The sequence below is a fragment of the Crotalus tigris genome, unplaced genomic scaffold, assembly GCF_016545835.1.
Source record: "Crotalus tigris isolate CLP2741 ecotype Arizona unplaced genomic scaffold, ASM1654583v1 scf7180000024379.1109085, whole genome shotgun sequence".
NCBI classification, from domain to species: Eukaryota; Metazoa; Chordata; class Lepidosauria; order Squamata; family Viperidae; genus Crotalus; species Crotalus tigris.
In genome coordinates, this window is record NW_024100549.1 from 986,673 (window position 1) to 1,009,554 (window position 22,882).

At 43.1% G+C, this 22,882-nt stretch overlaps 2 protein-coding genes across 6 annotated transcripts in view; one reads left to right on the top strand and one right to left on the bottom strand.

Moving 5' to 3' along the window:
• Window positions 1–14,119, bottom strand: part of LOC120301352 (A disintegrin and metalloproteinase with thrombospondin motifs 10-like) — a 69,072-nt gene extending 54,953 nt beyond the window's left edge. Inside the window, exons 1-5 of one of the 5 annotated variants that reach the window (XM_039328474.1) lie at window positions 13,607–14,119; window positions 7,904–8,133; window positions 5,572–5,936; window positions 2,786–2,945; window positions 146–360 (exon numbers count right to left, since the gene is read on the bottom strand). In XM_039328474.1, the coding sequence (XP_039184408.1) occupies window positions 146–360; window positions 2,786–2,945; window positions 5,572–5,936; window positions 7,904–7,991 (828 nt within the window). In that variant the 5' untranslated portion in view covers window positions 7,992–8,133; window positions 13,607–14,119. Of the gene's footprint in view, window positions 1–145; window positions 361–2,785; window positions 2,946–5,399; window positions 5,937–7,903; window positions 8,223–13,401 lie in introns of those variants that run through there. The other 4 variants (XM_039328472.1, XM_039328473.1, XM_039328471.1 and 1 more) reach the window with 4 other exon arrangements.
• LOC120301354 (tyrosine-protein kinase ZAP-70) overlaps window positions 13,096–22,882 on the top strand; it is a 54,145-nt gene continuing 44,358 nt past the window's right edge. Inside the window, exons 1-2 of the mRNA XM_039328477.1 lie at window positions 13,096–13,141; window positions 15,857–15,927. The gene's annotated coding sequence lies outside the window, so the exon portion shown is untranslated. The remainder of the gene's footprint in view (window positions 13,142–15,856; window positions 15,928–22,882) is intronic.

Sequence of the window (22,882 nt, forward strand, 5' to 3'; positions counted from 1 at the left end):
TTGTCAAGTCGCTGCTTGTAGTCAGTCTGTGCGATCTTCTTGTTGTTGTTGTTGTTGTTATTATTATTATTATTATTATTATTAGTAGTAGTAGTAGTAGTAGTAGTAGTAGTAGTGGGGTAAAGGTCTTGGTTATAATACTTACAATATTCATGATAGCCAGGATGTACTCCTCTATGTCTCGTCGGCCGTGGTAGCCCACCATCATCTTATCAGCCACCACAAGAGTCTCCACATAACGCTCAGTGCTGACTGACCTCTTCAGAGGCAGTTGCCCCCTTTGAGAAAAGTTGCCCAGGGTCTTCAAAGGGGAGGGTTTCAGTCGCAACCACCAGGGTCTACCTTTCCATGGCTTCTCATCTGCAGGGAAATAGCGATAAGGTTTTTAGCACTTTCTCTTCTTCCTCTCCCCTCGGACCCCCAATACTTCACAAAGCAAAACCAATTGACTTCTTATGCCTGGAATTGCTTCCAACCCACACCTTTAGCAAATTCAACGATAAACCATCACAGTGCTTGGCTTTAGCTTAATGCCAAAGGAATCCTGCAAAAAGATTCCTCTCAGTATAACTACAGGGACCCATTAAAGAATGGTTGAAATTATTGGATGGGTCAATATCATTTGATAAAGGAAATTAAAGCAATTGGATAAAATGGAATTCAGAGGGTTTTTTTTTTAAAAAAATGGGTTTCTCCGGACACTTTGCTAATCTGGAAAGGGAAGGGAAGGGAAGGGAAGAAAGGAAGGGGAAGGGGAAGGGAAGCCACCTTCCCCAGGTCTTGCAAGGAAACAGCTGTGGGTAACCTGGGGAAGAAAGTCTCGTGCATCCAGCAGCTGCCTTGTGAAGAGACAGATAAGATAAGATAACCTTTATTGTCATTTTTTTTTTTTACCTATGGGCACAACGGCACACATAAAAAATGAAATTTAGTTGCCCGCTCTCAAAGTGAAACACATACATGACACACACCTAAACATACTATATACAACATATGTATAGACCCACCACCCCTACATATATGTAACAAATAAATATTAAATACTGTCCATCTTGAATGTAGAACGGAAGGAGGAAGCTTGACAGTTCACAAGGTTAATGCTGTATGGAACAAAACTGTGACTGAATCTGGATGTTCTGCTACAGATGCCATGAAGCCTCCTCCCAGACAGGGCAGGAATGTGTGGTCAGTAACGGGAGCAAGACAATTGTGAAGGTCAGTTAGGGCAGCAAGGACTGTGAAATGCAGGGGGCCAAAAGAGCATAGATGGGCAGGGAAGTAGGTGGGTGGCTGGATGGCTGTTGAAAGACCCCTGCGATTATAATTGTGGGCAGGCTGCCAAGCAACCCAACTATGATCACATGATCATGGAGGCATTGCCATGGCCATAACTTCATAGACTGGCCATAAGTCCCTTTCTTCAGTGCTGCTATAATGATCGCTGAATGAATGGTCGTAGGTTGAGGACTACCTGTAATATGCAGGAATAGAGAGCTTCAAAAAACGCATTCTGCTCTCAGGCCTCTCCAAAATTTAAGTGCTGGGCCTTTCCAAGATATTAGCGTCTGAATATATGCCCAAGAAAGCTGACCAGTGACACCTGTGGTCGTTTTATTTACCCAAAATTCATGTATTGTCCAGAGTCCCTCTATAAAGGAGATGGTCAGTTTCCAAATCTGATAAGTATATAATAAATAAAATGTAAGTATAGATATCGCTAAGAAGTTGTTACTATAAATAATGAGGAATGAAATGATTAAATCTGGGGATAATGTACGTCACAAAAACTAAATGCTCTTTTCTCCAGATGCCACTAAGAAGCCAAGTGGTCTGCTCTTAACCTTCAAAAGCAGACTTCCTCTGGCCTACCTGGATTAGCCATTATTATCCAGAAACAGGCATGCATGTTGGCTTTTGCATGAAACATCAACAGTGAAACCAAATCTGGAATGGGAGGGAGGCAAGGCGGTGTTTGATGGTAAGGACCTGAATACGAAGCGCCCACTTCTTGTTCCAAGATTACATTTGTCCAGTAGTTCTTGTTTTCCAAGAAACAAATTGGAAACAGATTTTCCCTCTTTTTCAGCCGGGGAATATAGCGCACTATCAATACACAAAGGGTAAGCTTGGCAGCTTTAATGTGAAAAAAATGTCAGACATCCAAGGTCAGCTGGCTTACTCTCCTCTCCTCCTTCCGGAAACTGGGAATCTAATCCCAAGAATTCCAGCATCACAATTTAGTGGTGGTATGTGTCTCTTTCCCTTCTCCCTGACCACATTTCAAGTCTACAACTACATCCTTGAACCAAATATCTGCTGGAGTAAAACATTTTTAAACTAGCTGGATGGCTTTTAAAGTTCTTGCCTTAACGTGATTGACATTTGTGGTGTCTCCTCCATTTAATCTAATCCCGTCTAGTAACTGCCCTGAATTTAATGCAAATAAAAAAAAAAAAATAAGTGTGGCTTTGTGGTTGCCAAAAGGAACTTCAATAACAGTCTTACATGTTGATAATAACTTTCTGTTGCCTCCCAGCCTCTCTCACTTTGCGTAATTTTTGTGTGTTTTGCTAATCACAGGAAGGGTAGAAAATATAAGAATGTCCCCCCCCTCCCTTAAGTCTTATTTCTCTCTATATATAAAACTTCAGATAATAAGCATCCAAATGTCCTTTAAAGGACTTTTTTTTTTAAAAAAATGAGGGCTAGAAACTTGAATACAAAAATATAGTAGAAAACACAATGAGACGTTTCTTTATCAAACGCTGTCAAATAGAGCTCCTACCTAACACACCACAAGCTGTATCCATATGTGGGTGCTGGAGGGATGACCGTTTGTAGATCACATGCGGGCTTCCTTCTCGTCCTTGTTCCCCACTGATATTGACCCCAAGGGTCAGGGGTTCAATAAAATATTCATCATCTTCTGCAATTATCACACCATGCTGGAACAAAGAGAGGAAATTGCCTGTTTTGCATTCAGTAAAAAGAACACAACTAATAGGATGGAGATTCCCAGTCATCCAGTTCATGGCTGTCCCAAAGGTGCTTTTTCAAGAGGCGACTGGATTTTCTTTGTTTTTTTTCCTTGAAGACATTTTGCTTCTCATCCAAGAAGCTTCTTCAGTTCTGACTGAAGAACGGGCTCTTAGTCAGAACTGAGGAAGCTTCTTGTGGATGAGAAACGAGACGTCTTCAAGGAATTCAGTCTGATGTCTCTGTTCTCCCACTTTGTTTAAATGGGGTGATTACCAGATGCAGACTTGGTTATTTTTTTAGATCAATGTCTTGCCTATTCTTCAGGCGCTCAGCGCAGGATATTCAGCTTATTTTCCCCACGACAACACCCTTTTGAAACAGGTTGGGGAGAGAAGAAGTAACAGTCCAGGGTCACCAAATAAGCTTCCACAGCAGATAGGGAGTTTGAACCACCCAGTGCCAGTCCAGCATCCTCCCAATCTGAGGATCCAGATTGTTGGGGGCAATATGCTGACTCTGTAAACTGCTTAGAGAAGGCTGTAAAAGCACCGTGAAGCAGTATATAAGTCTATTGCTATATCAAAGGCTCTTATACATTCCTTGTCTCTTAGAGATTTCCGTAGCTTCGGCTTAACTTGAGATAACTGCAGAAAAACAAAAACTATGACAACAAAGAATAAGAGGATAGCAGGGGTGTTATTTCCCCCCTCTAAAAGCAGTTCTTAAGAAATTTAGCAAATTTAAATAGCAGCTGCTCTTTTCAAACCCCCAGCTTCTGCCAGCCTCACCACAACAAACCCTGAATCGCTCTTGTGTGCCTGCAGCTAAGCATTCAACTTCAGCCACCCTGCAAGGGGGTGTGATGGGCCAGCCGTGGTTTCTCACTTCCTATGAAAGCTTTGTAGTTCTTGGCCAGGGGCCATCATTCCAAACACAAGCGAGGTGGTATGAGGATAGTTTGGCGGGATGTTGCCAGAAACTCAAGGATCAGTTGATGAAGGCAGCTGAGAAGGGGGAAGAAAACTCTTGGCGTGGAGTGCAGCAGTTGGGGCATGTGTGTTTGTGGTACGGGAGGGAGGGAGGGGGGGCAGAGGCTCCGAGGGACGCTTATAAAATTCTCTTCAAATTACCTGGCCTCATTTCCGAAATGGAACCACTGCATTAGGAATTTAAACAAATGGGTGGGATTTGGCAATCCAGTGCATTTTAGCTAAACATGAGAAGAAACTTCCTAATGGGAGAAGCTGTTTGGCAACGAAGCAGTTTGAGCAATGTTAAAACGAGGATTCGGCAGGCATTTGCTTTGATGGAGCAGCAACTGAGCAGCCTGAAGTCTAGGAGGAAGGAGAGAGGTCACGGTTGTTACCGGATCTGGGGTGGCAAAAATATGGATTGCGGCCAGAGGGCGGCAAAGAGATGGAGAAAACTAACTCTTTGCTGTCATTTTTTAATGAAGAGAAGGACGAAGGGGGGGGGGGGACATGATAGCAGTGTTCCAATATCTCAGAGGCTGCCCCAAAGAAGACGGAGTCAAGCTATTCTCCAAAGCGCCTGAAAGCAGGACAAGAAGCAATGGGTGGAAACTAACCAAAGAGAGAAGCAAACTAGAACTAAGGAGAAACTTCCTGACAGTTAGAACAATTAACCAGTGAACAACCTGCCTCCAGAAGCGGTGAATGCTCCAACACCAGTAGTGGGATTCAAATATGTGAACAACCAGTTCTCTGTGTGGATGCTACTTCCGGAAGTCCATTCTGGGCCTGGGCAACAAAAAATTAGCTACCGGTTCTGCCGAACTGGTGCAAACTGGCTGAATCCCATCACTGTCCAACACTAGAAGTTTTTAAGAAGAGACTGGACAACCATTTGTCTGAAATGGTATAGTTTCCTGCCTGAGTAGGGGGTTGGACTAGAAGACCTCCAACGTCCCTTCCAACCCTGTTATTCTGTCATCTGGTGATCAGCTGGATTTTTGCAGAAGGAATCTGGCGGCTTTATCTTTGACCCTTTTCTTCTGGCGAACGTTTTGCCTTCCCAGCTGCTATTTCTTGCCCTACTTGTGGTTCTTGTGGTTTGCAAATAGCCATCACAATTACAGCTTGCTTGTAGATGTTTTGGGGAGAAGAAAGAATTTAATCACACTCCCCTCTCCCCATAGGCAAATCACTTTTTTTACAGGTAGTCCTTGACTTATGGCCTCAAAGCAAGACAGTTAAGTGAGTTTTGCCCCATTTTACAACCTTTCTTGCAACAGTTGTTAAGTGAATAGATGTTGGTTATCGAGTGCCTAAATTTTGATCACATGCCCATGGGGATGTTGTGACAGTTGTTCAGTGTGAGGACTGGTTGCAAGTCACTTTATTCAGTGCTGTTGTAACTAAGAACAGTTGCTCAATGAATCAATGTAAGTCAAGGACTACCTGTAAGGTTATGTTTGTACTGAGCTACAATTTCTTCCATTTGATCAGACCCAGCTGCTCTGAAGTGATTCAGCATGTCTTTTGCGGCCTGGCAAAAACGTCACTCAAAATGACCAGCGCATTGTTGTTTTGTCAATCCCACCAGCTGTTAGGAAGAAAACCAGACACTTACCAGACCGTTACAATTACTGATAGCAACTTTTGAGTTCAGATACTCATCTTGTAAATGACCAGCATAGTGGCAATCTTCGTGGAACTCATGTTGATAGTCTACTCCACCTCTTTTCCAATACTCCACTCGGAAGCGCCTTGCCAGCAAGTGGGTATGCAACGTCAAGTTGAGGAGGAACTGGGTCCGGTGAGCAGAGACCTTGTAAAAGACATGCTGTTCAGGCATGTCATAGGAGGGGTGGCCTGCACTCCGGCGGGACCTCCATTTCCGATGGCTTTTTATGTCAAAACTGAGAAAGTCACCATTCTGATCCACCTGGATGGGGAAGGCTATCTCGTAGTGGTTGAGGTTGGAGAGAAATTCTTCTGTGAAGGCAGAAGAGGACATGCAAGCGTAACTAAGGAGGGTGCTCTTTTAACCTTTTAGTGCCTTGGACCCTTCTGAAAGTTTGATAAGACCTATGTATCTGATCTCAGAAAAAATGTGTTTAGATGCGTAAAATAAAATACATACAGTAGTTACACACTGGATTTCAGAGAAAACTAGTTATACAGGCAGTCCTTGGCTTATGACAATTGAGCCCAAGTTTCTGTTGCTAGGCGGAACAGCGGTTAAGTGAATTTTGCCCCATCTTACGACCCATCTTGCCACAGCTGTTAAGTGAATCACTGCAGCTATTAAGTTAGTAACGTAATTGTTAAGTGCATCTGGCTTCCCTGTTGACTTTACTTGTCAGAAGGTCATAAAAGGTGATCACATGACTCAGGGACATTGCAACTGTCATAAATACATGCCAGTTGCCAAATGTCTGAATTTTGATCACATGGCCACAGGGATGCTGCAATGTTCATAAGTGTGAGAAATGATCCTAAGCCACTTTTTTCAGTATTGTTGTAACTTTGAACAGTCACTCAATCAACTGTTGTAAGTCAAGGACTATCTGTACTCAAGTTTGAATTATGGTGGTGGTATAAATTATTGTGTATACCATGGACAGCCAGAGCAACTAACAGAGGTGCTGAATTAATATAAAACCAGTCACTTCACTAGAAGCCAAAATCACAAAACTACATCTGATTTACTTGGGTCATGTTACGCATGCAAATTCATCGGAGAAGACAGTGGTGTTAGGAATGGTTAATGGAACAAGAAGGGGCAAGCAAAGAACATGCCCGCTTGATAACATCAAAACTAATACAAAGATCAACATCCAGCAACTGAAAGATGCTGTGCTTGACAGGGTAGCATGGAGACCCCTTGCCTATAACTTCCCCAAGAGTCGGAAACGACTGAACAGTTATAACAACAACTCAACTTTATTTTTCAGAAAGATTTAAAAATAACAAATATATAATATAGGAATATATATGCTTCTTTATTAATCTGTTAACTCAACAACAAGGCAATAAATAAATTTAAAAGATGGACAAGTTAGTGAAAATAAAGTTGTAATTTTTTCCCATCCAGGTTTTTGGGACTGTTTGTGTGCATAGAAGCATAACAATATTTTATTTTTATCAGACATTTGGTGATACTGTTCTGTTAATACAGATGTGTACCTTGATTAAGGGAAAGATTAAAATGATCTGATAGATTGTGCAGTATTTCTCCTTTTGTGCCCTATCGCTCCGGATAATTCCTTGGGAACGTTCACCTACCTGTTCTATTTTAGGATTTATTTTCACAGAATAATGGTGAAACATGCACTACGAATGCAATGTTAACGGCTAGCAGCTGAATGTTAGCAGGGTGACCTTTGCAGAAACAAGACTCAAGGTCCTGTGGGGCAGTGAGCCATATACTGCCCACCCTGCCTTGGCTTAAGGATTAGAAATACAAGATTTCAAAGATCATGAACCAGTGGTGGCGAACCTATGGCACGGGTGCCAGAGGCGGCACTCAGAGCCCTTTCTGTGGGCACACATGCCTTTGCCCCAGCCTTGCCTCCACCCACGACCCCCTCCTCACCAGCATCCTCCCTGGAGGAGAGTTGCTCCTGAGTGTGGCCCATGCGGAGCAATGCAGCCAAGGACATGGCAGCCAGGCAGCGTAGACAAGACTCTGCCCTCACGCCCCAACGTGCACAGTTGATGCTGCAGGGTGTGGGCAGAGGGCGTGGCCACCATGGTGCTGCTGGGCTGCCTGGGCAATCTGCGGCAGGCCCTGGAGGCGGTGAGTGGCCCTACGGGCAGGCAGGGTAGGGTGGAGCGGGGACGGGGCAGGGGGTGGAGCAGGGGCAGGGCCAGTTTTGGGGCACTCGGTCTGTAAAAGGTTCACCATCACTGTCACGAACCATGATAGCACTTTGTGTTTTGGACCAGTAACACTGTACCTTGTGACTGAAAAGTGTAGCCAGGAAGGTTGCCTGTAGACATGGTAGAGACGAGTGTCCAGGTGAGAAATCTCCAGACTGTTGCCATCTTGGGCGGCGGTGCTCTTGATAGTGTCAGCTAGCTTGGACCAAGTTGACCGACTCTGCCCCAACATTTCTTTCTTTGAGCCACCACTTAAGCCACTGCAAGAGAGGTTCCAGGGTCCTTCGTGGTCATCCTCAGCCACTCTCTGGAAGGCAGTGAGGATGGGGGGATGTTTAAGGCGTGTTGAAGCAGGATCTTGTCCTTCAGCATATGCCAATTCTCTGCAGCATTGCACTGGAGGAAGTGGGGACCACAGTAGCAGGGGGCAGAGGAGGAGAAGGATAGAGTTGGGGGGAGGGGAAAAACAACAGGGAATATTAAAATAACATTTTAGCCGGGCAGAGCGGTGATGGAAAAACAGAGCTGAAACTTATCTCACTCTTTCATATGTGATGAACTGAGGTTTACTAAGTTAAGACACCAGGCTGGAAGGCTGTGAGTTCTAGCCTTTCTTGGGCACAAAGCCAATTGGGTGACCTTGAGCCAGACATTCTGTCTCAGCCCTAGGAACGAGGCAATGGCAAACCACTTCTAAAAAAAAAAACTGCCAAGAAAACTGTAGGGATTTGTCCAGGCAGTCTCTGAGAATTGGACATGACTGAACAAAAGGGGGGGGGAAAGGCATGTGTGCAGAGCATAAAAAGAAGCATGGCGCTTCAAACTTTTTTTAAAAAAAAAAAAAGTTTTGGAACAAAATTGAATACAAATGGGCCAATGCTTTAATGGGAAAACGTGTTAAAATTTCTGCATTTCAGTGGCTTTTTTCTCTTGAAACCAATGGAGAACAGATGAAGAGAACGAAGACTGAAAAGCAAAAAGCGATTCAGAGATATTAAATGGATGTTGTACAGAAAGAAAAATATTAGCAGAGGAGAAGAAGAAAGAGAAGGGAAGAAGGAATGAAAACAGATTTGAGCAGTGCTTTTTTTGTAAAAAAAAAAAAAAAAAAAGGAGCCGGAACTCACACATGTCATACAACCCGCCTTGCCTATCCTATAAGGCTCCATCCAAAAAAGGTGCCGGAACTCGGTTCTGGGCGTTCTATGACAAAAAAAGCCCTGGATTTGAGCAGACTGGAGGGAAATAGAAGGTTGGCAAAGTAATGGATGGAAGAGCAAAGCAGAACAGGTTAATGGATCACGGGAAGGAAAAGCAATGAGACAGAAAAAAAAAGAGAAATTCAGCTGATAGTGTAGAGAAGAAAAGGAAAGAAAAAGGAATACCAAGGAAGGAATTCAGTTCAGAGCATGCCTGTCTGAAGTCAGCATTTTTCTTTTGTCAGTGTTCCAGGATTTCCAGGCTGAGGCCTGGTTTACCTCAGCTTCATAATTGCCTCGCATTTCAGTGTGTGAAGCAGCTTCCCTTGGGCGCTCATGAGTAATTACTTCTCATTACCCTTCAGTAACTCCCAGTCCCAGCTGATGGACACCCAACCCAATGCCTCTCCCCCACCAGCCTGTCTTTTAACCGCATCCCCCCCCCCCAAGCCTCTTGTCCTGTTGTATTTTTCGTCTGGTGCTTTAAATTTCTGCAGATTCAGGAAATAGCTGGCTCAGCCTTCCTACTTGGTGTCCTCCAGATGTGCTGGAACATGTAGCAGAATTTCCACTCGGCCTATTTGGACTTGTCTGGTGGCATCTGGGAAGCGCCAGGTTGGAGAAGGTTGTCTTAAAACAGGGACTGTCATACCAGAGCTACAAAATCACAAACATTAGAGGACAGCAAAGAGCTTGAGTAAGCGCTCTTTGCTGCCCTCTAGTGCATGTCTGAATTTTGGCAATGCAGATACAGTTACTTTGTTGTAGACCTTTCCTTTTCTCTCCCCCCACCCTCCTCTTCTTCCTCCAAACATATTGTTGTGGAGGAGAGGAAGGAAGGGCAGCTATTCTTCCTTTCACCATTGGAGCTGGAGAGAATTTAGCCATTTGGCTCAGTCTCCAGTTTGAGAAGATGTTAATGGAAAGCATATGAGGATTGATTTTGTCTCTTTTTGTGCTACAAAGCAAATCAGGACATTTTCTGCAGGGCTTTCCATCTTGTAGTTCATGTCTGCAGAATGGAACCTGTGATTTATTCAATATTTTGAAGATGTCAAAGAGAATGAAGAAAATCCTGAGGGAACCCACTACCTCAATTTCTCCTTTTCTCCGAGTTTTTATTTATTTATTTATTTATTTATGAGACTTATATACCGCTTTAAGTGCAAGCACTCTCTAAGCGGTGTACACCAGTAAGCAATGTATATATATATATTTACATTGCCCCCAACAATCTGGGTCCTCATTTTACCTACCCCGGAAGGATGGAAGGCTGAGTCAACCTTGAGCCGGTGAGATTTGAACCGCTGACCTGCTGAACACAGTCAGCTAAAGTGGCCTGCAGTACTGCACTCTAACTGCTGCGCCACCTCGGCTCTTTAGTTTTCCCTAAATCCTCTCCTTTATGGTAGTCAGAAAGTTGGTTAGGGAAAATCCACCTACCCTCTGGTGCCATCACCACAGCACCTCCAGGGCAGATGCACATGGGAAGAACCTTCTTGGATTAAACCGAGATAATCTCAGTTTATCTCAGCCTGATACTGTACTTTCTATAAATGCTGGGACTATCTTTCCCAGAATTCCACCTGCTACATATTTGGAAGGCACTGTGCCCAGACAAAGGCAACTGGGAAGCTTACAAACAAAACTGGAATCATTCCAGATCTTTTCTGCTTGTTCTCCAACAATTGTGACTTGAGATATTGCACAGTACAGGAACAAAATAATTTAACCATCTGCTATGAATTCACTTTAGGAATCACCTACAGGTAGTCCTCGAGTAATGACTATAATGGAGCCTGCCCATTACAGTCATAATGGTTGTAAAATAGTACAGTCAGATAACCTGATTCTACAACCTTTTTTGTGACAGTCATTAAGCAAACACAGCAGTCATAAAATGAACACCACGGTTGTTAAGCAAATGCTGTGGCTGTTAAGTGAACCCATGGGTGCAATTTCTCTGAAAACTGGAAGTTAGTACTGCTTTCCGGTAAAACTGTTGTAAAACGTGGACATGTAACCATGAGACACTGCAATGTCCATAAATGCAGCCATGTTGCCAAGCACTCAAAGTCATGTGACTGCAAGGAGGGGCACTGTCGGAATTTTGGATCCAGGTCATAAGTCCTCTTTGTGGGTTAGTCATAACAAAGCATTTCTCACAATGTCAGCCTCTCCATCTGCAGTGCTACAATTTGGCCATATGTAGGTGGGTGGGTGGGTGGAAGGAAGGAAGGAAGGAAATATATTTGAACAAATGGAAAGAGTGAGTAGAAAGAAAGTAGATTTGAACTGATGGAATATAGTAGAAGAAGAAAAAAAGAAAGGGTAGGATATAAATCTAATTAATAAAATAATAAATAAATCAAATTTACTCTCTGTCATTCCAGAGGACAAGACTAGGAAGCAAGCAATGATAATTTTCTACCAGTGTATTGCTTTCCTCTCCTAAAATAACTGCATTAGTTCACATTTTAATATTCTGCATAATGATATATTTTTCTGTGTACATTTTTCACATATACAAATACATCCACACATATACACATACATACACTTGACAGCATTTCTGGCATGATATATTTGCGATATAGAAGCTTTGAACATATTTTTTTCAGTTCCATGCTTTTCTGTCCACAGTCATCTCATACCAGACTTTTTTTATACTTGTTATTTTTAAGAACTTCATGGCAAAATTTAGCAAAATGTAAAGGCAGAATTGTAATTTCACTTTGGTTGAAGTATTTATCTTGGATGTGCAGATTAGGTACAATCCAAAGGAAGTAAATTCTTCTCCCTGTGTGGATAGGGCCCAAATTAATGGGTTCAATTAATTAAAAGGGATTTTAGTTGTTTTAAGGATTTTTTTTGATGATACGAGTGACTCACTGGTAGAAAGCCTGCTTTAGAAGGTGGTGGGTTTTCTTTTGTAGGAAGGTTTAAGCAGAAAGAGGTAATCTATTTGCTGCATTTATGTGCAGCGCAAAGGGATGTTAGTTACATTTTAAGAAGGATTTGTTGATGATAGGATGGTTCATCGGTTAAAAAAAACTGCTTTAAAATTGGTGGACTTGCTTTCATACAAAAGTTTAAGTAAAAAGAGGTCATCTAGCAGGATACCTATTTGTTTGTTTGATTGATTGATTGATGTGCTGCTCATTTTGTCCTGAGGTGATTTTGGGCAGCTTACAAACATTAAAAGCTAAAACAGTAATAAGAATAATCAAAATATAACATTAAAAGATTAAAAGATGGGGGGGAGGGAGAAAAGACCATGAAGACAACAGGTGGAGTTTCCCTCAATCTACTAAACACCTCCAGAGTGATGACCCAGCCCACTGGCGGTGCCAGGTCTTCAGGCCCTTATGGAAGGTCAGGAGCCATGGCAGAGAAAGCTCTTCTGGACCCAGCCCGCCAAATTTCTTGCCTCACAGGGTGAATAGCATGTCCTCTGCTGGCATAGGTGGTAGCCCCCCCCCCAAACTTTAAAATTCTAGTTTCACTTCCGCTTTTGCATATCTATTAAAGGAGCAGAATGTATGCATATTTCCCCAAAGCATGAGCTCCCAAACATCTGGATTCTAATCTTGACCCACTTCCAACTTTTTGAACGCTAAACCTCTTCTATTAAGCTCTTGTTATTTGCACTTCTAATCCACAAGATGTAAACTCTGGCTTTTCATCTTGACAAATGTTTATTTGAATGATTAAAAGAATCTGTTCCAAGGAATTAATTAAATGGGGTGGTGGTAGTGGTGCTGGTGGTTGGAGTTTTTTATTTTATTTTGGATGGGGGAGGTGGGGGTGGGTGGGTGGGAAGGCAGATGTTTTCCAGGATCTAATCTGAGGAACATATGATTTGTAGATGCCCTGCCAGCTATCCAGCAGCTCTTGCAAAATTAGCACCACCGTTAATTTTGTTGTTCCAGGAGGGTATTTTGGAAAGCCATCAAGAAAAAAAAGGGAGAGGTTGCCATATACACCGAAAAATTAAAAAAGCCGAAGAGATAAGAGATAGACAGAGAAGCGAGCTTCTAAGTCAGAGGGCAGGGCAGGGCAAAGAAAAGCAGACATATAATTCCACACCGCCTGACAGGCTGCCACAGAAGACAGGTAATTAAAAGCAGACCAAAAAGAAAAAGTCAGAGCAAATGTCTTGAGGGAGATGGAAATTGCAACTCTGCAACCAGATGGTGGAGGCTAGGCTTCCGCGAAAGGAGCAGCAGCCCAAACTGCTGGCTCGCGAGAAAACAAGGACAGGCCGTTTTCTGCATACGTGTGAAGCTTTGGGAACATCTGGCGAGCACTGCCCCCCCCCATGCTTCCCCACCCGCCCAGAAGGTGAGGAATCCTGCCCGATTTCAGGACCTTACCGCTCTCCAACTCCAAAGGAAGTGGGGGGAATCTCAGCTGGAGCAACCTTGGCGGCCGTGCTCAGCACCTCCAGCTCGATAGCCTGGCAGTCCCGATCCTGGTGCGGGATTTTGAGCCTTGCTGGGATGGCAAACTCCACGGAGCCAGGGCTGGAGAGGGGTGGGGTGGGGGGCTGGAGCAGAGAGAAAGAATAATTTTGCTTACCCTTTCTGAAAGTGGGCTGTATTTTTTTTTTCTCTTGGCTGCCCCAAATTCGTTTTTTTTTTCCTGTTGCCAGAAAGTGCTCCAGACTTGAGGGCAAGTTTTTTTTTTTTTCCTAAGCCACAGCTGGAGGAGGTGGGGAAGAAAAAAGAAAGAGAAAGAAGGAAAGAAGGAGTTTTTTTAAAAAAAAGAAAGAAAAGAAAAAAGAAAAGAAAGGCAGGCAGGCAGGCAGCTCTCAAGCTAACGGGTTACAGGGAATGAGGAAGGCTCTTTTCCAAATACAAAAGGTCTGTGAGAGAGAGGTTAGGAAGCAGTGTGGAGTGCAATAGGTTGCTTAAAAAAAAGAAAAAAAAGAGAGGAAACTCTTGCCAGGCTAAATTAAAAAAAAAAAAGAAAGAAAGAAATCCACTCTGCCTTTCACCAAAAGTTAACTCCTCCTTCTCCACTGACGCCATCTAAAGGCAGGTCTTTTTTGCTGTGATAGGATCAAGTCACCGTGAAAAGCAGGATCAGGACAAGTTACTTCAATTGCCCCTCCAAAGAAAGACTGTGTTTTTGTTTTTTTTTCAATGGCGATTTTCAAAATATTTAAAAATAAATTTCACAACTAGCTGTAACAAGCCCAGTATTGCTTAGCCTTTGAAAGTGGAGCTTATCTTGACATTATAAATCGAAGTTCAATTTTAAAAGAAGCTGCAAGATTCTCGGTGCTTCTTTGCTTCAACAATTCTGTTAAAACTTTTCCATGAAAAGGTTAAGAGCAGGGGTCTTCAAACTTGGCTGGCTGAGGAATTCTGGGAGTTGAAGTCCACAAGTCATAAAAGAGTCAAGTTTGAAGACCCCTGGTTAAGAGCATTAACAGTAGCCTGTTTAGTAGAGGATGCCCAGCAAATATTCCAGTTCCCACTTTTATACAAAGTTGTTATTTTAATGTCACCTCTTGTGGCAGTGAGTTCCATCTGCCCTATTTTTTGGCATGAGGCACTGCAGTAGTACGTAAATTAAGTATTTTTTTAATAGTAATGTAGGTAAATGTTTAATATTTTTAATGTTTTTATATTTATGATTTTAATTATAAGCCGCACAGAGTTGCTTTGCAGATGGGCAGCATATATATTTAATGAATGAATAAATGACAGGAAGAGGGGAAAAATGACACACTTCTTTTCCACCCAAGTTGAGATAATTACTAATTCACGTAAAAGCTATCACAGAAAAAATAATTTTGGGGGGGGAAAGGATGTTTTACGTAGTGGAATAAAAGGTAGGTGGGGACTTTGGTCTGATGATCTGATACAAAACCATAGAAGTTAGTGGCATTTCTAGTCTTTTTTAAATGGATGTTTTGTATTAAAGTTCCAATTAAGAATAAGAATTCTTAATAAAACTGATAAACCTGTGTCTCCAATGGAGCCTTCAAGTTTAGAAATATATGTGCAATTCCTGAACATGCCCCATATTCATGACTTGATTGGGTGCAGGAGCTGGCCTATTTGTTTATTTGTTTGTTTAAATCCCATCTTCATTATTTTTCTGAATAAAGTCACCCAGCCACCTTTCATACCTAAGGCAGGACTAAAATTCAAAGTCTCCTGATGATGAGCCCCAGAAGATAGGCTCAAGATCCATCTGGATCTTGGCAGACTAGGTCCTATCTAACAAAATGAAATTCAGTGTAGAGAAAAGTAAAGTTTTACATTTAGGCAAGAAAAACCAAATGTATAGATACAGATTAGGTGACAGTTGGTTCAACAGAAGTAACTGTTAGAGCAGGTGTGTCAAACTTGCCACGTCACTTTTTACCCCATGCCTGGGGAGGGCGCAGCTTCCGCATCCGGCCCATGGACTGGCAGTTTGACACCCTTGTGCTAGAGGGATCTTTGAGTCCTAATGGACAGTCACTTAAATATCAGTCAGCAGCGTCTAAGCTATATTAACAGAGGGATAAAATCAAGATCACGTGAAGTGTTAATACCACTTTACAATGCCTTGGTAAGACCACACTTGGAATACTGCATCCAGCTTTGATCACCATAATATAAAAAAGATGTTGAGACTCTGGAAAGAGTGCAGAGAAGAGCATCAACTATGATTAGAGAGCTGGAGGCTAAAACATATGAAGAACAGTTGCAGGGATTGGTTATGTCTAGTCTAGTGAAAAGGAGGAATAGGGGGTGACACGATAGCAGTTTTCCAATAGTTGAGGGGCTGCCACAATGAAGAAGGGGTCAGGTGCTCTCTTTCTGTTGACAGGCCCCTGCAGCCTTCCTGAGACTGCTCGGAGTGCATGAGGTCTTCGGTCTTGAAGCAGCTTCCAAGCACAGGTAATCCTCGAGTTACAACCACACAATTGAGCCCAAAATTTATGTTACTAAGTAAGACAAGTGATTTTTGCCCCATTTTGTGATCTTTCCTGCCACAGTTGTTAAGTGAATGGCTGCAGATGTTAAGTAAGCATAATGGTAGTTAAGTGAATCTGGTTTCTCCATTGACTTTGGTTGCTGGAAGGTTGCAAAAGATGATCACATGACACATCACATAAATATGAATTAGTTGCCAAGGGTCTGAATTTTGATCATGCGACTATAGGGATGCTGCAACGGTTATGTGAGAAAAATGGCTGTAAGTCACTTTTTTCAATGCCGTTGTAACTTTGAACTGACACTAAATTTGTATGAAATAGTACAGGGTTTCCTGCCTGAGCAGGGGTGTTGGACTAGATGACCTCCAAGGTCCCTTCCAACATTATATTATTATTATTATTATTATTATTATTATTTGAAAGTCAATATTACATTATTATTTATTAAATTTATTTATGGCTGCACAATTTGGAATCTGAAAAAAGCAGATAAGAAAAGGGTGGGTGCCTTCTAATTGTGGTGCTGGAGATGAAGCAATGGAAGGAAACTAATCAAGGAGAGAAGCAATCTAGAACTAAGGAGAAATTTCCTGACAGTTAGAACAATTAACCAATGGAACGACTTCCCTCCAGAAGTTGTGGGTGTTCCAACACTGGAAATTTTTAAAAAGAGATTGGACAATTATTTGAAATGGTATACGGTTTCCTGCCTGAGCAGGGGGTTGGACTAGAAGACCTCCAAGGTCCCTTCCAACTATTATTATTATGATCATCACACAGTTAGCCAGATGTTCAGACTGGATTTGGCACTTTGTCTACCTATTGAGTCCTTACCCAGGACCTGGGATAGGCAGATGATTCTGGAAAAGATATTCAGCGAGCACCTAGAGGCAAACAAAGTCATTACTAAGAGCCAACATGGGTTTGTTAAAAACAGATCATGCTAGACACATCTTACTGCATTCTTTGGCCCAGTTACAAAAATTAGTGGACTAGAGGAATGCTGTGGATATAATTTTCTTGGACTTCAGTAAGGCATTTGATAAAGTTCATATAGGGTTTCCTGCCTGAGCAGGGGGTTGGACTAGATGACCTCCAAGGTCCCTTCCAACTTTATTATATATTATTAAATGCAAGAGTGAAACCTTTCTAGCAGATGAACTTAAAACTGAGTTGTTCTTAAGAGAACACAGAGAGAAAGAGGAAAACAAACACACACACACACACAGAGAGAGAAAGAGAGAGAGAAAGAGAGAGAGAGAATCGCGATTTCTTATTAAGATAGCCAAGAACAACAAACTGAGGAGCCTGTTCACCTTTTCACAAATGGGAGCAAGACAGCAAGTCTCCTATGGTAGTCATTTTGTGAGTGTGCCTACCATATGTTTTGAAATCCCCCATGTGCCTCTGGCTCAGCTTCCTTGTGGTCTGTGAAAGTCACATGGAGCTTGCAGGGGGAAAAGCAATCTATATCTGAATTCCAGATTTTGGAGGCAACAATGGGCAGCTAGACAATGCCCACTCTTGCTTTTGTGGGGTTTTTTTTGCTTTTGGCTTGGAATCATTTAGCGCCTAGCATGGAAGGCAGAATTAGCTGAATGATGTATTTGCAGATGAAAATGTTTGTTAGAGGAGGAGGAGTCAAATTAAAAGGCCAGTAAGCCTAGGATGATTTGGCAATTCTAGTGAGGGGTTTTTGCACACAATTTTGGAACAGTCCCACCAGTCTATACTGGGAACCATTCCCTTTGTGCAAGGAGGATTAGCATATATGCACAGGCTCAACCTAGGTTCTTGGAGGATCCAAACATTTCAAACATTTTCAAGAAGGAATAAACTGCAAAGTTTTGTAGCATTCTGACTCCACCTCTTTTTTGGCTGTATTAACACAATGGATTATAGCCAAACCTGGATAACAAACCAAATCAGTATTGTTGTGCTCACTAAACATGTTAAGCCCATGTTTTTATCCTTATAATAGCCTAATTCCTTCCTTCCTTCCTTCCTTCCTTCCTTCCTTCCTTCCTTCCTTCCTTCCTTCCTTCCTTCCTTCCTTCCCTTCCCTTCCCTTCCCTCCATCTTCCTTCCTTCCTTCCTCCCTCCCTCCCTTCCCTTCCCTTCCCTCCGCCTTCCTTCCTTTCTTTCTTCCTTCCTTCCTCCCTCCCTCCCTCCCTTCCCTTCCCTTCCCTCCACCTTCCTTCCTTCCTTCCTTCCTTCCTTCCTTCCTTCCGTCCTTCCTTTCCTTCCCTTCCTTCCTTCTTCCTTCCTTCCTTCCTCCTTCCCTCCCTTCCCTCCCTTCCCTCCCTCTTCCTTCCTTCCTCCCTCCCTCCCTCCCTTCCCTTCCCCCTCCGCCTTCCTTCCTCCCTTCCTTCCTTCCTTCCTTCCTTCCTTCCTTCCTTCCTTCCTTCCTTCCTTCCTTCCTTCCTTCCTTCTTCCCTTCCTTTCCCTCCGCCTTCCTTCCTTCCTTCCTTCCTTCCTTCCTTCCTTCCTTCCTTCCTTCCTTCCTTCCTTCCTTCCTTCCTTCCTTCCTTCCTTCCTTCCTTCCATCTTCCCTTCCCTTCCCTTCCCGTGGGAACTGTTTTTGGTCTTCCATAGTTTCAAAGAGGATCTGAACTTGGGCTCTTGAGATGAAAACAAGTTAGAGAAGCATGTGAAAAATGCAGTGGTGCCCAAGCAGCTGGGTTATAAAAAAGTCCTTCTTGGCGGGTTAACCAAATCTCTGCTCTTTAGTATAGGCACACAGTGTGGATGCGTGGACAAAAAGGGTGGGGCTTTAATAACACTGCTATCATCTTAACTTTTTTGACCATCCCTGTAAATGCTGTTAACTTCTAGAATTCTTCCCAACCCATTTATGGGCAGTGGCCTTAGAAGGATCTCTACAGGAAGTCCTCAACTTATGAAATCTCTCAAAATTTGGTTTTGGATTATATATTGTATTTTGTATCGTTATTGTTTCCAATGTGATATCCTGTAATCCATCCAGAATTATCTAGATTAGTATGGCCGATAAATGCAATGAAATTTAAAAATAAATTAAATGCTCAGCTCCATTCAGTCACCCTGACGCCACCCTCAATAAAGGGATTAAAAGGACATAAAAAGAAAAAAATATATAGCTGATAAATTAAAGCAGGGGTGTCAAACTCAATTTCATTGAGGGCCACATCAGCATTGCGGTTGCCCTCGGGGCCGGGTGGGTGTGGCCAGGGTGGGCGCGGATGGAGTGGGTGTGGCCTACCGGGTGAGTGTGGCCAGCTATACATCGTTCGCGTCAAGGGTGCCTGTGGGGGCCTGGGCAGGAGTGGGATAGATCTGAGGGTTTCTGTCAGAAGGGGGTGGGACCGGGCAAGTGCCAAGGCATGGTCCACTGGAGGAGCCTCACAGTTCCTCTCAGGCCATACGGGGGGGGGGGGGGCTTATGGAGCTAAGACTGAATGTGTTTCAGCATAGGTGGCCACCACAAAATTGTACATTGGCTCCCAACTGGCCTGAGCCATGGCCAAGGCAGAGGGGGCCGTTCCCTCACTGTTTCCAGGATGGCTTCATGGGCCACATGAAACTACTTCGCGGGCCACATCTGGCCCCCGGGCCTTGTGTTTGACATGTCTGAATTAAAGCAATCACAGGTAGTCCTCAGTTTATGACCATAGTTGGGACCAGAATTTCCATTGCTAAGCAAAGCCGTTGTTCAGTGTGTTGTGCCCACTTTTATACCCTTCTTTTTTAACCACAGTTGTTAAATGAATCATACAGTCAAGCAAATCTGGCTTCCCCTGACTTCGCTTGTTGGAAGCTGGCTGGGAAGGTCACAAATGGTGATCACACGACCCTGGGATGCTACAAATGTTCTAAATGCAACTGTCACCAAGTGCCCAGATTTTGATCACATGACCGAGGGGATGCTACAATGGTTGTAAGCACGAGGACTGGTCATAAGTCACTTTTTTCAATGCCACTATAATTTTGGTCACTAAACAAATGTTTCTACCTGTATTTTCTTCTGCATAATTTGGCACAATTTCAGAGAGTACAACCAAGATTTGGAGAGACACAACTTTTGAAAGATGTGTTATTTATTAAATTTATAAGCCACCCATCTCCCTGATGGAAATGCTCTAAATGTGGCGTTACTACTAGAGTAGCTGCTGGGGAAAAAAAAAACAATTTCCATGAACGTTGACAATCTCTACCTGCTACAGCAGTGGTTCTCAACCTGTGGGTCAGGACCCCATTTGGGGTTGAATGACCATTTCACGGGGGTCGCCAAACAACGCAGTCTGCCATTTTTTTCCCCTTTTCCTTAGCTGTGCTACTCCCTTTTAGTCTATTGGCTTTTGAAAGCCAATAGAATAGACTCTCTTGAATAGAGTCTAATTCTATTGGCTTTCAAAAGCCAATAGGAATTGTCCAGGCTGTCTCTGCCCTGCTGAGCCCGCCAAAAGTCTCATTCTGCAAACGGTGCTGCACCAGTTGAGTAGTCCTCGACTTACGACCGGTTGGGGGTCGCGGCATTAAAAAGGTTGAGAACCACTGTGCTATAGGGATGCTGTTTACTCAGTGGTAGGAGGAATAAAGAAGGACAACGTCTTTGGCTCATCCTCTAAATCAGTGTTTCTCAACCTGGGCCACTTGAAGACATGTGGACTTCAGTTCCCAGAATTCCCCAGCCCACCAAGCTTGGCTGGCTGGGGAATTCTGGGAGTTGAAGTCCGCATATCTTCAAGTGGCCAAGGTTGGGAAACACTGCTCTAAACAAAATTGCTCTAAATCTCCACTGGGCTTAAAACGAAAAATCCCCAAACCCACTAAATTTGCCACCCCAGGACTGGAAGGAAGGGGCAGATGTAACTCAGCGAGAGTTCATCTAAATGTAGTTCAGGAAAGGAAAGCCATGGGCGTGAGGTTCCGTTTCCTTCGGATGAATATATAAAGAAGGGAGGGTGCTAAGTTCGAATTGCCAGGCCCTGTGCCAAAATTCTGTTCCAAGAGACAAGAACCTTCCTGGACCAAACCTTAGGTCGGATTCTGCGGTGAAAAGCTGGGTGCTTGGGTTCAATGTCTTTTTATGTTTGTGCACTGGAGGAGCCAGCAGTCAGGCCAACACAGCATGAATTGTATGAAAGGAAGGAAACAAATATTCCCTCCCTGCATGGGTGGTGGCCAAGATTCCCACCCACTCATCAAATTCTCTTTGAACAGTTGCTACGCGTAGCAAGATGCGAATCCGGGCCTCACCTAACACTGCTGTGCTTCCAGCTTTTTTCATCAAAAGCTGGTTTTGTACTTGCAAATCCTCTCTATTTCGAAGCACGCCAAGAACCACGGCATCCATCCTGCTGTGTTGGGCGCAAGGATTCTGGGAAGTATTTTAGGGGGGCATATAGGTAGAGATGTGTGAGGCTCGGTTTGGGATATAAATAAACAACCTATCTCGGTGGTTCTCAACCTTTCCTTCACCGCGGACCCCCTTTAAATACCTTTTATGGCCATGGACCCCAAGACTTAACTCAAGGTTTAAATCATAACATTTTTTTCAAGCATTTGCGGACTCCCTGTAATGACATCGCGGCCCTCCCCAGGGCTCTGTGGATCACAGGCTGAGAACCACTGGCCTATCCTGCATTTCTCAGAGTAAGGCATGAGGCAGAATGCCATTGTAATGACTTGCTCTGAGAATCTCCAAATATGGGCTGACTAATTAGGAAAGGATAGGATGGGATGGGATAGGATAGGATAGGATAGGTAGGATAGGATAGGATAGGATTTGGAAAGAATAGAATATAATAGAATGGAATGGAATTGAGAAAATAGAATAGAATAGAATAGAATAGAATAGAATAGAATAGAATAGAATAGAATAGAATAGAATAGAATAGAATAGAATAGAATAGAATAGAATAGGAATGGAATGGAATTGAGAAAATAGAATAGATAGAATAGAATATCTTTATTGTCACTGTGTAACTCACAACAAAATTAAGTGCTGTCCACAGTGCACGCTACACACAAGTAAAAACCACAAATAAAAACATACATTATATACACACACACATCCTTCACATTCTATTCACCATTGCGCTGCCCCTAATATTGCACTTCAATATTGCACTATACAGTAGCATTTAATATGGTTATAGCTCTGGGATAAAAACTATTTTTCAGCCTGTTTGTCTTTGTTTTTATTATCCTGTACCATCTGCCAAATGGTAATAGTTCAAAAAAAGAACGTCCGGGATGGCTTTTATAAAATAGGTTGAAACAAAAAAGGAAAAGGTTTCCCCCTGTTCAGTTGTGTCCACCTCTAGGGGGCAGTGTTCATTTCCATTTCCTAGCCAAGGGAGCCGGCACTGTCTATAATCATGGTCATGTGGCAGGCATGACTCTATGCCAAAGTGTAGAGAACACTGTTGCCTTCCTACTGAAGTGGTACCTATTTATTTACTTGCATTTGCATGGCTGCTGGCTGGGCAGGAGCTGGGGCAAGGACGGGAGCTCAACCCGTCACACAGTGCTTGGATCTCAAGCTGTTGACCTTCCGGTTAATTACTCTAGCGTCTTAACTGCTAGGCCACAGCATCCCTATATTAGAATAGGCTCACCAAAATTCACGTGTCAGGTAAAAATGGCTTGTGAAGGTTTCTACACGAAGGAAAACTTGGGTATAAAAAAGGGTAGATAAAAAGAAATTGCTTGCAACATGCAGGCTGGATTAAGATCAATTGATGCCCCATTCACGACCTAACAGTGCTGCTCCTTAGCTCTTCCATTGTTCAACAGACAAGACATTAAGACTCAGCAAGTGCTGAAAAGTAAGTTGATTGTGACACTGAAAGAGTTAAGGCCATGGTAGCTTCGAAGAAAAACGCTTTGTGGTGCCCGCCCTCCCCTTGGTGCCTTAAGCATGTGCTTATTTT